Genomic DNA, 14,618 nt, shown 5'->3' on the forward strand with positions numbered 1-14,618 from the left:
TGATCTATATAAAATGATAAAAATTATTTTTAAATTATCATTTAAAATGTGAACTAATAGCGCTCACATTTACTATATGCATAAAATTAAATAACACATTAAAAATAAAATTTGGAGAATGAATAATGAATGGAAAGAACAACCACAATGAGTGTTTGTAAAATTTTAAAAAAGAATGAAATTTATTTTTCGAAAATCTTTAGACCAAGTTGAAATCAATTTATGTTTCCTCTTTGTTTTAAGTCAGCCTGAATTTGCATTATTTGACACCAAAATTAGAAAAAGCATGTGTTTGAGTATGTAAGCCAAAATAAACCTTTCATTCACGCTCTATTAGAAACGGCTGCATCGATTTCAAAATTTTCAAAGCAATTCGATGTAACTTTAGAAAATTTTCAAGGACAAAAAATGTGCCACACTTTTCTTTCACGTTTTGGCCAGAAACCTTGAACCTATTTTAAAAACTCTAAGACTGATCGAAAGCTATCAGTTGCAAATCGTGCTGATCAGTTTTTAGTTTGGAAATGATTCAGAATAACTCGACCCTTTGAGAAAAACGTAAACAGAAAACATTCTCCTTAATTAGAGTAGTTAAATATGAAAAACCTAATAATATTGACAACGTAGTGATGTAATGTCAATTGTGGTAAATTGTAAGTGGAGCAAATTATCTCCAAGTTGTAAAGTATGTCATGATTTTATATACAAAACAAAAAAGTGTACAAAAAATATCGATGTCTAATAAAGTTATCGTTGATATAAAAATCGTTGGTATAAAATTTTAATTAAATCCACTTAATTATTTGTGGCAATGCTCTCCAGTAAGAATGGTATAATTCACCTAAGCCCAGGTCACCTAATTACTCAACAATGTGAAAAATTGTATACAAATATACATATGTACACGTACAATTTTTAGGTAGTTCTTTGTGACAACAAAGTTGGCAGTTATATCCTGGTGACTTTTCGTCATGTAGTTAAGATGTGAATATCATCATTTTATCGAGTCATTAGTATCATTTACAAGCTAGATTAAAAAAGGATTCTAGATGGAATTCAACTTAGCTCAACATACATAAATATTTTAAAAAAACTTACTTTTTTCTCTAGTTATCTTTTATTAAATAAGAGGCCAAATAAAATAAAATAAAATAAAAATCTTTCATTAATTTAGCTCCATTTTTAACTGTAAAAATAGCTTGACTTGTCACATTTATAAGTCCAATAACACTAGTGTCTCTATGAGAACTTTATACGAACTAACTGAAATTCCATGACTCATCAGTACCTTGAAGACAACTTATTGAATTCCAATAAGGACAACCCTTCCGCGTATCAGGATAATAATTATGTAGGCTCTAGGGCGAGCTTAAGAGAAGATTCCATATAATGAACTGTATATAAAAACATTTCATTAAAACCACTGGTCGTTCTAGGATCCGAGTTTATCACAAATAAGGGTTAGGTGGATAATGACCGAGGGTTATGTTGACAATTTATATTTATGGACTTGAAATAAATATATAAATCATTACTAACGATAAATAATATGTGCAGCTAATTTGTCAATTTTTTCATAGCTCAATTGAACAAACTTTGGTGGTCGCAATTTTTAAAAACGAGCAACATTGGCTTGGCCAATTATAAAACCTATTATGATTTCATGACTATTATAAAACTGCTTAATATGTTCAATATTAACAAAAATATAAAAGTATTACGGTAGCAAATAAATTTAATATGTATATAAATCAGCCTTACCCGTAGAACACCAGTAAAACCTAGTTTCGGGATCGATATCAACTTCGGCCAGCTAAGTATCAAGCAATGTGATATCAGGATTTTACTTGAGATTATAGATTGAAACCAGTCTTTCGTGCAAAAAATTAAAACAAAAGTTAATTATAGTCATAACTAAGATAATACAATTACCATGTTGCCTTCCATACAACCCATAGATCGTAATTTAAAAAAGTATATAAATGTGTTTTATTATCTTTTAATTAAATATTTTTCCTTTACTTGCAGGAACGCCAACGAGGAGTAGGTCTCAAGCAAGTTTAGCATTAGAAATATTTGAACAGCATCAAGGAACACATATTTTACAGGTAATTATACATTATCATTTAAAATGTTTATAGGTATATATTGATATTTTGTATTCAAAGTATTAAAACTAATTTTAATATTTTTTTTTTCTTACAGTCTCTTGATGGTTTCGCATTATCTGTAGCTGCCGACGGTAGATTTTTATACATATCTGAAACAGTTTCAATATACCTTGGGTTGTCACAGGTAAGAAATCTAAATTTATACATATATGTATATATATATATGCATTTTCTAAAAATTATATTTGATAAAACGTTAAGCTATATTTGTTTAACATAGTGCGTAAGTAATAAAACTAAAATTTTGAATTTATTTTTTTTACCGATTCTTCGTTTTATCTTATAACTTATGTCTGTAGTCTTCTGTATGTATGTAAGGTTATTTATTTGATCAACAAAAACTAAAACCGATTTCTAACAAAACAAATACTTGCAAAATAATTTTAAAGGCTAACGTTCTGTGTTGCAGCTCTGATGCTACTAAAACTGATGTCAGTTATTATATAAACTGTTATGGTTATATAAACAAACTATAAGAGATAAAATATTTGGTAAAAAAAAACTATATTAACCCTTTCCGCTCGGTACCGATTCGGACGTTATAAAAAAGCAACTCAGCGCCGTATTCTGAAGAGAACGTATCTGCTGTAAACATGTATGTTATGCAATTTCTCTTATATGAATTCGTGGATTTTTAATAAAATACATTTACAATACTATGTTAAAGTTCAAAGCAATTTCCAAAAGGCATAGCGGATTGATTCCAATGTCTTTATAATTACTTACAATTAGTGTCATGACAGTTTTTTTTTCATTTTACAGAAAAGTGAAATATATCGTTTTTTATGTCTTTGTTTTTTTTAATGAAAATTTTGCTTACTTTATACTTCGAAAAATAACTAATACTGAATTATGAAAAGAGGACACTCTCATATCTCTGCGTAGATTTATGCTAAAAATAAGCAACCCTTCTAAATCGCGGGCTGCATGAATTTTAGAAAAACATTACATTGTTACATTATAATATAAAAACATTAAATTAAAAAAAGTTAATATTTCATAAACTGATGCAACAAGAATAAAAATTAATTTATTAATGGAAGAAAATTGATAAAATTAATAAACTTCTACTTTAGAAGTTCTTGGCGGTCCGCAGAAAAATATTCAAAAGAAGCATGAAGCGCGCTGGTCGTGGGTGGCTGCATATTCTTGATCTATTTTCGACGCTTTAATACGAACTGAGTCATTCACAAAATCGCGCGCTGTCGAGTGATAGATTAGACATATCTTGTCCCTTCTTAGGGACAGCCGAACGGCTTCTTACAACAATATATAGTTACTAGAATCATTCACACGAGGTGTGGCAATTAAATAATGGGACTGATTATATTGCCGCGATTGTGATAATCCTACGACTTTAAAATTGCCTTTCCCTTCTCCCGGCATCTTTCCCTTCTTTATTGATATATTTTTCATGGCTTGTTTAGTTTGCCTGCTCTGCCTTGTTGAGTAAACGTGTGTTTCTAGGAAAAATTTTGCGTAAAATTGGACGAAACAGCTTCGGAAATGTACGCTAAAATTGTAAATATGCAGGATGATAGTGCTCTTAGTTGTGCCCAGGTGTTTTGATCACATGAGGAGTTTAAGGAGGGGCGTGATAACGTGGAAAACGAGGAAGGTAAAAACGGTGATGATTGTCTGTTTTAATCCCCGTGAAATCGTTTACAAAGAATTTGCTCGATTGGGGCAAACCGTAATCAAGTCTACTATCGCTAATTACTCGAAATGTTACGAAAACTTCAACTGGATGCGCTCAGATATCGTTCATAACTGGATCCTTCATCACGACAAGGGGCCGTGCCACACCGCCCTCAGCGTGTCCCTGTATTTGACCTCTAAAGAGATCGTCGTGTTGCAACAACCGCCTTATTCGTCCGATATGTCATCCTGTGACTTTTTTTTTGTTTTTCACAACAAAATCGGTGGTGAAAGATGCCCATTTTGAGTTGATTCAGAACATCTAGACTGACGTGACGAGGGTACTTGTAGACCTCCCAGTATAAGCCTTCCAGAAATGTTACGAAGCATGAAAAACACGCTGGAATTGTTGTATAGCTGCCCGAGGGGACTACTTTGAAGGGAATGACAGAGTTGTAGAATAATTTTAAAATATACGGTTTTTATGGAATCGGTCTCATTACTTAATTGCCACACCTCGTATATTGCTCGTAAGGAATTTATTGGTTGTTGAACGAAAACCGCGCTGTAGGAGAACCATGTTATAGGCGGGCTTTCGCCATTTCTAATCCGCATAGTAGAAATACCCCATTGTATGAAGATGGACTGAATATATATGTAAAATAAGTGTATATGTATATATGTATGTATGTTCGTTTGTTCGTATGTGTATTCATTTGTTTGTAAACACGTATAAATACTGTTTATTGACTATTAGTATTCTTACAGAAACGTATACCTTGAATGAAAGGTGCGCAACTCTTTATTATGTAGCGGTGTTAGTTGCTACATGGCATGTTGCTGCATGTATCTACGTGGACGTGCTACGGAGTCGATGATCTTCCTAGCTCATAGCTCGCTCGCGTAGCTCTATGCCGTAGCATCACTAGTGTTAGAAGTATCGAGGCAAAAGATCGATATTGAGTAATTTAAAAAGTATCTAATCAAAATATCGATGCCAAAAAAATATCGTGGCAAAAGTATCGATAGTACTCAATATCGAATTTTGAGTACTTTTCATAAAAGTCAAACATAAGTGCAAGAAAGATCTAAAACTCATTAAATATCATATCAAAATATTAGAATGAATTGTATTGCTTGTATCTGGTGTGTTAAATCAGAATCATTTTCAATATTGTAAAATGTTAACAGTAATTTTTCAATACTAATTTCACATTCTATACTTCTTAAAAAAAAGACAAGTTATAATAGTTGAGTATTTTTGATTAATACAATATAATAGTCTGATACTATATTAAATATGCAATACTTTTTAAGTATTTTTAAGTACAACAATATTTTAATATTTTCAAGTAAAATAATATTTTATAATTGTTGAATATTTTTATATGAATAATTTTAGCGAGCATGCAACTTTAAAAAGCCTTTACATTTTTACATAAAAGTGCAATATGAAGCTCTTTGGAAAGCAATAAACATTCATTTTAATGGCGGTCAAGATAATATTTCGGCACTTGTAGAGAAACATCCCTTCGGAGCGATGGGATTTAAAGTTTAAATGGTTCCGAGAAACTCGAACCAAATGTTTGCATGTTGATATTCAAAAATTTCAATACATGAGTATTTTGCGTAAAAAAGGATCGAAATATAATTATTTCAAATAATAATACTCATTATCATTTGAAATAATTATATTTCGTTTTTTTTTACGCAAAATACCAATATATTGAAATGGATGAGTATTATTATTTGAAATAATTATATTTCGATTCTTTTTATGCAAAATACTAATACAGTAGAATCTCGATCATCCGGACCTCGGTTATACGGATTCGCGATTATCCGGACATAATCGCGTCGGAACTTGCATATTTTACTAGTAGTTTTATATATACATTAATAATACATTCTTTGTTTTGACGTGCATATATGCATTTTTAAAGGGTGGTGTTATCCCCTACAGATAAAATAAATATTATTGAATCATTAATAAAGACGAAACAGACCGTAAGTTAGCTGATAGGTATGGTGTAGGTACATCTACTATAAGCGATATTTTACAAAAACTATCAACAAATTATTCGTAAGCAACTTTTCTTCTTCATTGATACTTTACGTACCACCTGAATATTTTACCTCATGATTAATATTATATGTATAATGTAATATAATTGTAAAAAAATATGTAAGTGTTAATTTTCTAATAAACATCGATTTTTGTTGATATCCATATATGTATTTGTTATTTTTGATAAACAAAACATTATTCTTCATAATTTGGATTATCCGGATTTTCAATTATCCGGATGCCTGTCGACGACAATTAGTCCGTATAATCGAGGTTCTACTGTATATTGAAATGAATGAGTATTATTATTTGAAATAATCATACATCGATTGTTGAATATGTTTTTATAAAACATTCTGGAACTTGAAAAAGCTGTTTCATTTTACATAAGAGTAATAAATAAACATCTTTATTTATTAGTGTGGTCATATTCATTTTGGGTTTTTGAGCAATAAATTCTGAGACTAATGACCCTTCGGGATTATTTTTTGACACTTCTTTGAACAGTTATGACCACCTAGAGAGACTATTGCATTGCATTTCGCAAAATGAGTGGTGTACATAGTTGGTCGATGAATGGTGTTCATAGATTACGCTGTCGATTCTTTTTAAGTGCTATCGACGAAAAAGATCGATATTGACAAATAGAACGAGCTAAAAAATCGATAGCAAAAGTACTCACTATCGACCACAAAGTATCGATATTTACTCAGTACTCGATATTTCGTTCTAACACTAAGCATCACACGGCAGCCAGCGTGTTTTGGCGTGGTACAGAAGCTACAAAGCTATCGCGAAGCGCACACCAGCACACCACCGGCTCGCTCGTAGCATTTGGGATGTTCGGCACGCGCTATCTACGTGACCGGCATCAGCGACAAGCCGTAGTTCGCTCGGCTCGGCTCTGATGCGATGCGATGCGATGCGGACTCATACTAACTAATGTGCCAATGCTTATGTGTGTGTGTGTTGGTATGTTTGTATTGAAAGAACCAGGGGCTGTTTGGTAGCACCAAATTATTAGGGTTGTGTTTTGTAAATATCAACGACTTTATTGAAAATTGAAAGCTGTAAGGTGAAATTTCTTGTCGACTTGGATAATTGATTCATATGTAGCGACCTGTCAACACACGTCGCATTTCAACTTGACAGATTTACATTATTTTGGGCTCATCATAGTGTCAGCGCAAAAACAAAAGTCAATGTTCAGTTCGGATCTCTCGATTGTTTCTCCCGAGTCTAATTGCCAAAATTATAATTCTTGAAACCTTTTCTTTTTAGTTGTAAATACGCAAATACCAACTATATTTTATAAATGACCAATATGATTACACATAGTGTTGTCAATACTAATCATACATAAAATAAACCAAATTTAAAACATAATATTTAGATGAATTTATTATGTCTACAATTTTGGTATTACATATGGACAACCGCATTCCATACATATACTGATATTTATAATTGAAATTATAAATTTCTCATCTGCATTATCATAATATTAAAACTTACATGGCGATATTTTTAATCTTATATATAAAGATGAAGCTCTCAATCAAATGCTTCGGTAAAATTCGAAAACGGCTAAACCGATTTGGCCAGTCTTAGTCCTGAAAAATTCGTGCCAATCCAGAATGGTCGAAAAGGTGAGATATTATTTCAAAATCACGTAGAAACTTTACATTTTTTATTTGAAAATTTTTGTAGAAGCGTAATTTAAATAATACAATGGGCGGTGGCTAACACGTGAAATGTCAAACGTTTTTGACAGATGATGTTCAATTACGTTCAATAGGATGTTTTACATGAATATAATTTTATTATGAATAAATTGTAGTAAGAAGTTTTGTTTGTAGTTTTATTTATATACAAAAACGTTAGTAAACGGGCCGCAATAAGTGTTACTATAAACTCAAAATATCACCTTTCTTGAAACGTTAATATGAAAATGCACTTTTTGGCATATTTTTCTCGAACACGGTGCTCTGAAAGATCTCATTTGTATAATTATATACTCATTGGTATTTATAAAACATTTTCTAGGTTATATTATTTTTTATTCATATTATTTAAATTCAGAACCAAAATTTGGTATCGATCAAAGGGACATTTTGTCGAATAACATTTTCCCAGTTATAATTTCCTAGAATTTATCGAAGAATAGATAATAATATATGAAGGCCCACCGCTGATGTGTCGAAAACCACTAAAGTTAACCATTGTTTAACAACAATATTTGAAAATAGAGGAAAAAAGATGTATAACCAGCTATAACCTTGATTCTTATGACTTTGCTATCGGGAGATAAACAGTAATCTTCGAAAATCCATAATACTTTTTATTAAATTTACTTTAATTCATCGGATGTTATATGAAACTTTTCAAAAAGCAGGCCAAAGAAGAAATACTTAATTCATTTTTTATCTATCCTCGCAGAAATTTAAAAATTTTGTATAAGCTCAGTAGTATTATTTACAATTATACACAAAATCCAGAATCCAAAAAAATCTGAAAAACTTGAAACGTAATCAATAAGTCGAAAGACTAAAAAAGACTTGGATTGGATTATACCATGTTTTCTATAGTAAGTGTATAAAACTTCCAGTTTGATTGTATTGACAAAATATAGACAAACTAATGGGATTTACTGTTTTTATAATACCATATTGTATATAGCATTCAAACAAATCATCCTTATACACTTAAAGTATTAATATTTTTGATTCTCTGGAAATTGTTTAGAATATACCTTACTTAGCAAAACAACGATAGCCGGGTTAGCTAGTATGTTATAAATGTGTCATTTTGATAAGTTTTTCCGTGATTTACTTTTTAACTTACCGTAGGGTAAAGTTTGTACAAACATACTTTCTTCTGTGCGCTTTGGACCCTATCTCATAATCAGTATAGTTTAGCTATTAGGATGACTGTCACTACCTTACCCAGTCTCCCCTACTCGATTGACAAAATTCTTTAAATTTCACTTTTTCCGTGTTTTATTATTTCTATACTCTCAGGAATTACTTTTATAAAATTCCATTTCAAATTGCATGAACTTAAAGATAAAAATATTCTTAATTTAACTGTGAGTATTATTCACATATTTTTTGAAGTAGAGCAATCTCATAGAGCAACAGTAGGTTTTACATTTCTCTAAAACTGGTTATTTAATTTAATTGAGAATCATATTTCAATCAGAGTCGATTGTATTTATATCTGGCACACAATTTTTTCTGACTTCTATTGTGAGAAACTGCTTCAATTTTTTTTTAAATATATAAATAGTACATATTTTAATACTATTATAACTTACAATTTTATCACAATTCACAATTAGGGTAAGTTATAGAAATCGTAAAAAATCAAAAATGAAAATTTTCATTTTTGCATTTCTTTAAGTTTCAAATTTTTCTGAACATTTTTACATACCTTGTGAAAAATTGATTTATGTATGTTTGTGTGTGTGCTATATGTACGTAATGTGTGGGTTTGTATGTGTTATATATGTGCAAATACATGTTTTCGTCGATGAATTCGAGAGCACGGATCAACAAATTTAAATGATTCATAAAACATTCTACTCATATCGATAAGGAAACATGTGACTGGTTTTTGGTCAAGACAGGTTCAGCCGTTTCGAATATTCGAGGAAAAACGTGCCAAAATCAGTAATTCAGATCTTGATAAAACGGTGCGTCCGTTTTGAATGAGACAGGTCAAGTTTTTTCGGTGATTCAATGAAAAAAGTAAAAAAAAATCATTTGGCGGACAAAAATCATTATTGGACATATGTGCATCAAATTATCAGACGTTTGTTAGTGATTTTAATAATAAGTACTAATTTTGTGTACATTTGTATGAGTTCCATATGAAGATTTATAGTGAGAAACTATGGTTTTACACGTTAGATTGCAACACGGCGCTTACGCACTTCGATAATTTGTCTCTAAAACTCGAAGTTCGTTTCTCCTAGCTATGCAGCGCGATCGTTAAAAAAATCTAAATTAAAATACCTAATAAATACTTTTTTTTAATTAAATTTTTAAATATCCAATTTTTTCAGTTTTTAATAAATTTTAAAGCTTTTAAAGCAAAAATTTCATTGCGAATCTAAATTAATCCAAACGTTTTTAATGAAATAAATAAACTGATCTTATTCAGATTTATTTTAGAATACCTAAATTCATCGAAAAAAATATTGAATGACTAATCTCTTTAAATAATTTCTGTAGGAGCCTTTTGCAATATTATATCTATCAATATATTTTTTTCTTCCGTAGGTGGAAATGACTGGTAGTAGTATATTTGACTATGTCCATCAAGGCGATCATGCAGAAATTGCAGAACAACTCGGACTTGGTCTCACAGGTAGTGGGCCCTCAGGATCGTCGACATCTGGAGCACCATCACCTGCAAGTGCTGGTTCCGACGATGGAGCCACGAATTCTGGAACCAATAACCCAGATGGTGAGTTTGATAATATGAGCAACTTGTGATATTTACTTACCATAATATCCGGACTTTCAATCACTGGATAAGCATTTGATTTTGACATACTTTAAGGACGAGCAAAAAGTAAAATTTGATATTGATAATGAGAATGGAATAAATGCAAATATTAAAAATAATTAAAAAGTGTGATATTAACTCGTAATAATTTATTATTGGTAAAATTTGAAGAGGTAACATAATCTGTTAACTTAATTTAGCTATGGTTTCAAAAATATACATATTCTTATATGCTAATCATTAATGATCGGTCAAATTGCAAATTTTTGGCGTTATGAAACATATTTTTGATTTAATACATTTATGTCATGAAATTTTATAATTTACTTATAGTTGGTGGTACATAAATAGAAATGGTATTTTACTCCTGTAATAAGCTACCGTCTATATTGCAATTAAAATAAATTATTAATTATTTGTGGTAAAAAACAAGCCTATAACTTGTTTAAAAACTCTCAAATCTTTATATGTGTTTTTATATGTTTAATCGTTATAAATATATTTTTCATTTACATGTCTTGCGATAAGCTTTGATTTTTTGTATTTTTGAAAACTAAAATTTCAAGTTTAAGAAATTTGAATTATTTTTTATTTGAAATTAAATTAAGACGGTTGTGACAGGCATAAAAATAGGTTGAAAAATAATTGGTATAAACACCAAAACTATTTATAACATCTTTTATTGTCAGAAATATGTAATACAACACATCATAATCATTTAAGCGAAGCTTTTGAATGTAATATAACAATATATTACAAAACATAGTTTGTTAAACAGAGTTAACAAGGACTCTTATAAAATCTTTTTTTTTGTATTGGACTTTTCATTCATTTTCTCTTTCGTATTTTGGCATACAGCAAAATATCGAACAAAGTGATATGTCTGTATACAAGTAAGAGTTATTATTACAATAATCGAACAGAGAATTTTCTTTTGATTCTTTTAAAGCAATGTGCTCTACAGATCATGTTAATGTAGGGCGCTGGCTAATTGCAATAGTGAAAACTTGTTTAAACAAACATACTTTATCTTCCTTATTTTGATTTTCCTATGCCAAAATCAGTATATATTAGCTATTATGACTACTGTCACTACCGTACCCAGTCTCCCCTACTAATGCGTTACACTTAAAACCTAAATAGACGTGAAGTCAAACTAATGGTATTTTGACATTTGTGTTAATTAGAAGTTAGTTTTTACCCAAAATGTAAATAAACACTTGTATGAATTCTTATATAGCTTTATGACAGATTTGTGTGACTACTAACACATTGAGAACTAACAAGAAGAAATCATGATTTATCAAAATAAAATAGACGAGCCAAATATATCAAATCTTCAACATTCTCTTATTGGAAAAATGTTATTTTATCATTGGCACCGACATATAATATAGTTGTTATCCGAGAACGGGCTCGCCCGTAGGTAAGCGGCTAAGAGCGACGGGACTTGTTTCAGAGGTCCCGGGTTCGATACCCACTTCCCGTAGGTAAGCGGCTAAGAGCGACGGGACTTGTTTTAGAGGTCCCGGGTTCGATACCCACTTCGAGCAGCCTGTTGTCAGGCAACATTGACAACGATTTTCACTTGGAAATATAGATAGCAATAATGTTTCCAAAAGTGAAATAGCCCTCACCCGGCATTGTTGCACCATACTTGCCCTATTACAGAGATTGAAATAAAAATTTATCGTACAGAGATGTGACAACTGTTTGGGTTGCCATCTGTAATAAAAATAAACGTAGTTTGTAAGATATTAATCACAACAGCTCATAGAACCCATAAGTTCTGATCGCTGTTCAAATAAAATTAAAAAAAAAATCCGAGAATAGGTTAATGAATTTCTAAAAATCAATTTTTACTAGGAGAGATTCGTAATATGAACTGTGGGAATAGCGAACATGTATTTGCAATGTAATTATTTTTTGTATAAAAATTGTTAACACGAAATATTGAACACATGCAATGCATATTATCAATCAGCCTCCCGAGAGGCATTGATTATTCGAGTTAGAAACTCAAAGTAAATACTTCTGCGTGCACTCGAGATTTTTGCAATGCGGTTGCATTTGACTCACGTAGCCAGCGGAGCGGCGTTCTTCAGAGCGGCTTTTCTGTTATATTATTTTTTCTCCATTATTTCCATTATTGTTATTCTTATTATTATATGCATTTCTTATGATACTCTCCCGTTGTCACCTGAAGCCGTATTCCCACGGCATGTCCGCTCCATTGCTCGACACGCTCTATGCTCCATTGGAGATTGACTTATTTTGCCCTAGTGGATGGATGTAAGATTTTGTTCTGGAGCCGATTTGCAAGTGATATCTACAGATGTTTTAGTCTAGTAAAGGTTGTATTGTTGACCAAGACTTCAAATTCAAAAGTGAAACATGTGTTTGTAAATGCAAGTCAGTAGTTTTGTGAAACATGTGCTCTTGAATACAATTCGATGAATTTTGTTAACTGATAAATTTCTGATTTTCTGAATTAGAAGTTTCCATGTTATGGTATTTAAAATTATAAAGATTTTCTTTTTAGACATTTATTTTCTTTATATAGTTTTTATTTATTGAAACCCAAAAATCTGAAAATTAACAAATATTGCAAAAAACTATTTTTGGCCCAATATTTGGGCCTATTCTCTGATAATATAGATATGTTGTCAAACTTTCGTGGCAACACAGCATGTTTCGAATAAGAGTATGTTGAAGATTTGCTAGTCTCGATACATCTATCTTATTTTTATAAATCATCTTTCTTTTTGTTGGTTGTCAGTGTGTCGGTAGTCATGAAATTGTCACGAAGACGCCTTTGCTGTTTTATACGAGCGTATTTAATTTTTGAATACTGTCAAGGGGTTAACACAACTAACCTCCAAATAGCACAAATGTCAAAATAATATTAGTTCGACTTTAAACATAGTTTATTTTATAAGTGCAGTGCTTAAGTGTCTATTGGAACTGCTTAATGATAAAAACTAACCTCCAAATAGCACAAATGTCAAAATAATATTAGTTTGACTTCAAACATAGCTTATTTATATGTGCAATGCTTAAGTGTCTATTGTTTGGAACTGCTTAATGATAAAACTGATTACCGAGAAAAGCTAATACAGTTCTAATAATAGTTTGAAAGAATTGAGTGTATCCTAAATTTGGTAATGTATCCTAGATTTAGTCCAGTACATTCTATTTTAGTTTAGTTTACTTAACTAATTCTAGTCACTAAAACTCCATGTAATTTATTTAGCGTCGCAATCATTTAATATTTAAAGAGAAGCTCTGTATATTAATTTTTTTCTTCATTATTTTTCAATATATATATTTAATTTTTCAACATTCTACATTTTATTTCTGCAATCAACATTTATTGATGGTTATTAAAATGTATATATTCAGGACTCGGTGGGAATTATAAAATAAAATTGAAGTATTTTTATAAATTTTTAGAAATAATATCTATATTATAAAATTCTCTAATTGCATTGGAAAAAATGACTTTCAAAATACAAGAGAGAATTATTATATATAATCGTCCATACATATAATATATTGAAAATTGATAATAATAATAGTAGCTGAATCTCATTGTTTGTTATAATAAAATGATTTATGAAAACAGTAATTTATATTGTAATTTTTTTGTTTTCTGGTACTTAGTTTGCATCAAGAAATTTGATTTTGTATCTCTTTCAAAGTTTTTTTTTTAAAAGATGTGACTGGATTTACTGAAAAATAATCGATAAGTCATAATGTATATAACATAATGAATAATACATATTTGTATCATATTACTTATATAAGCTATTTGTTGTACAATTTAGATCATTTTAGGGTCAAAAGAGTCAAAGATTATATTATTATATTATATTATATTATATTATTATATTATTATATTATATTATATTATTTGTTAAAGAGCGCTTACAAATACCAAGTAATTTACATAAGAGTTAGATGTGCAATAATTAATATTTTAATTATTATTTGCAGTGGCTACTCAAATGACAATGGCCTCAAATAGCCAATACAAGGGAATAGACAGAGCATTTTGTGTACGAATGAAATCAACATTAACGAAACGTGGGTGTCATTTCAAATCTTCAGGATATCGGGTAAGCAAAAAAAAAAAAATATATTCATTTAGCATATCTTATATAAAAATGGAGCTCTCTTCAAATGTCCGAATAAAACTCGAAAACGGCTGAATCGATTTGGCCAGTCTT

The 14,618-nt window shown here is 30.3% G+C and overlaps 1 protein-coding gene across 4 annotated transcripts in view; it reads left to right on the plus strand.

Annotated features, from left to right (window-relative positions):
• The window catches only part of LOC113363407 (protein trachealess), a 397,957-nt gene that overhangs the window by 284,831 nt on the left and 98,508 nt on the right, over nt 1-14,618 (plus strand). For 3 of the 4 annotated variants that reach the window (XM_026605910.1, XM_026605909.1, XM_026605907.1), the window contains exons 3-6: nt 2,029-2,108; nt 2,206-2,295; nt 10,161-10,347; nt 14,386-14,507. In XM_026605910.1, the coding sequence (XP_026461695.1) occupies nt 2,029-2,108; nt 2,206-2,295; nt 10,161-10,347; nt 14,386-14,507 (479 nt within the window). The remainder of the gene's footprint in view (nt 1-2,028; nt 2,109-2,205; nt 2,296-10,160; nt 10,348-14,385; nt 14,508-14,618) is intronic. The other variant, XM_026605908.1, reaches the window with a different exon arrangement.

This window comes from Ctenocephalides felis, unplaced genomic scaffold (assembly GCF_003426905.1).
Source record: "Ctenocephalides felis isolate EL2017-DRISC unplaced genomic scaffold, ASM342690v1 CF-g0.4_SCAFFOLD_00845, whole genome shotgun sequence".
Classification (NCBI taxonomy): Eukaryota; Metazoa; Arthropoda; class Insecta; order Siphonaptera; family Pulicidae; genus Ctenocephalides; species Ctenocephalides felis.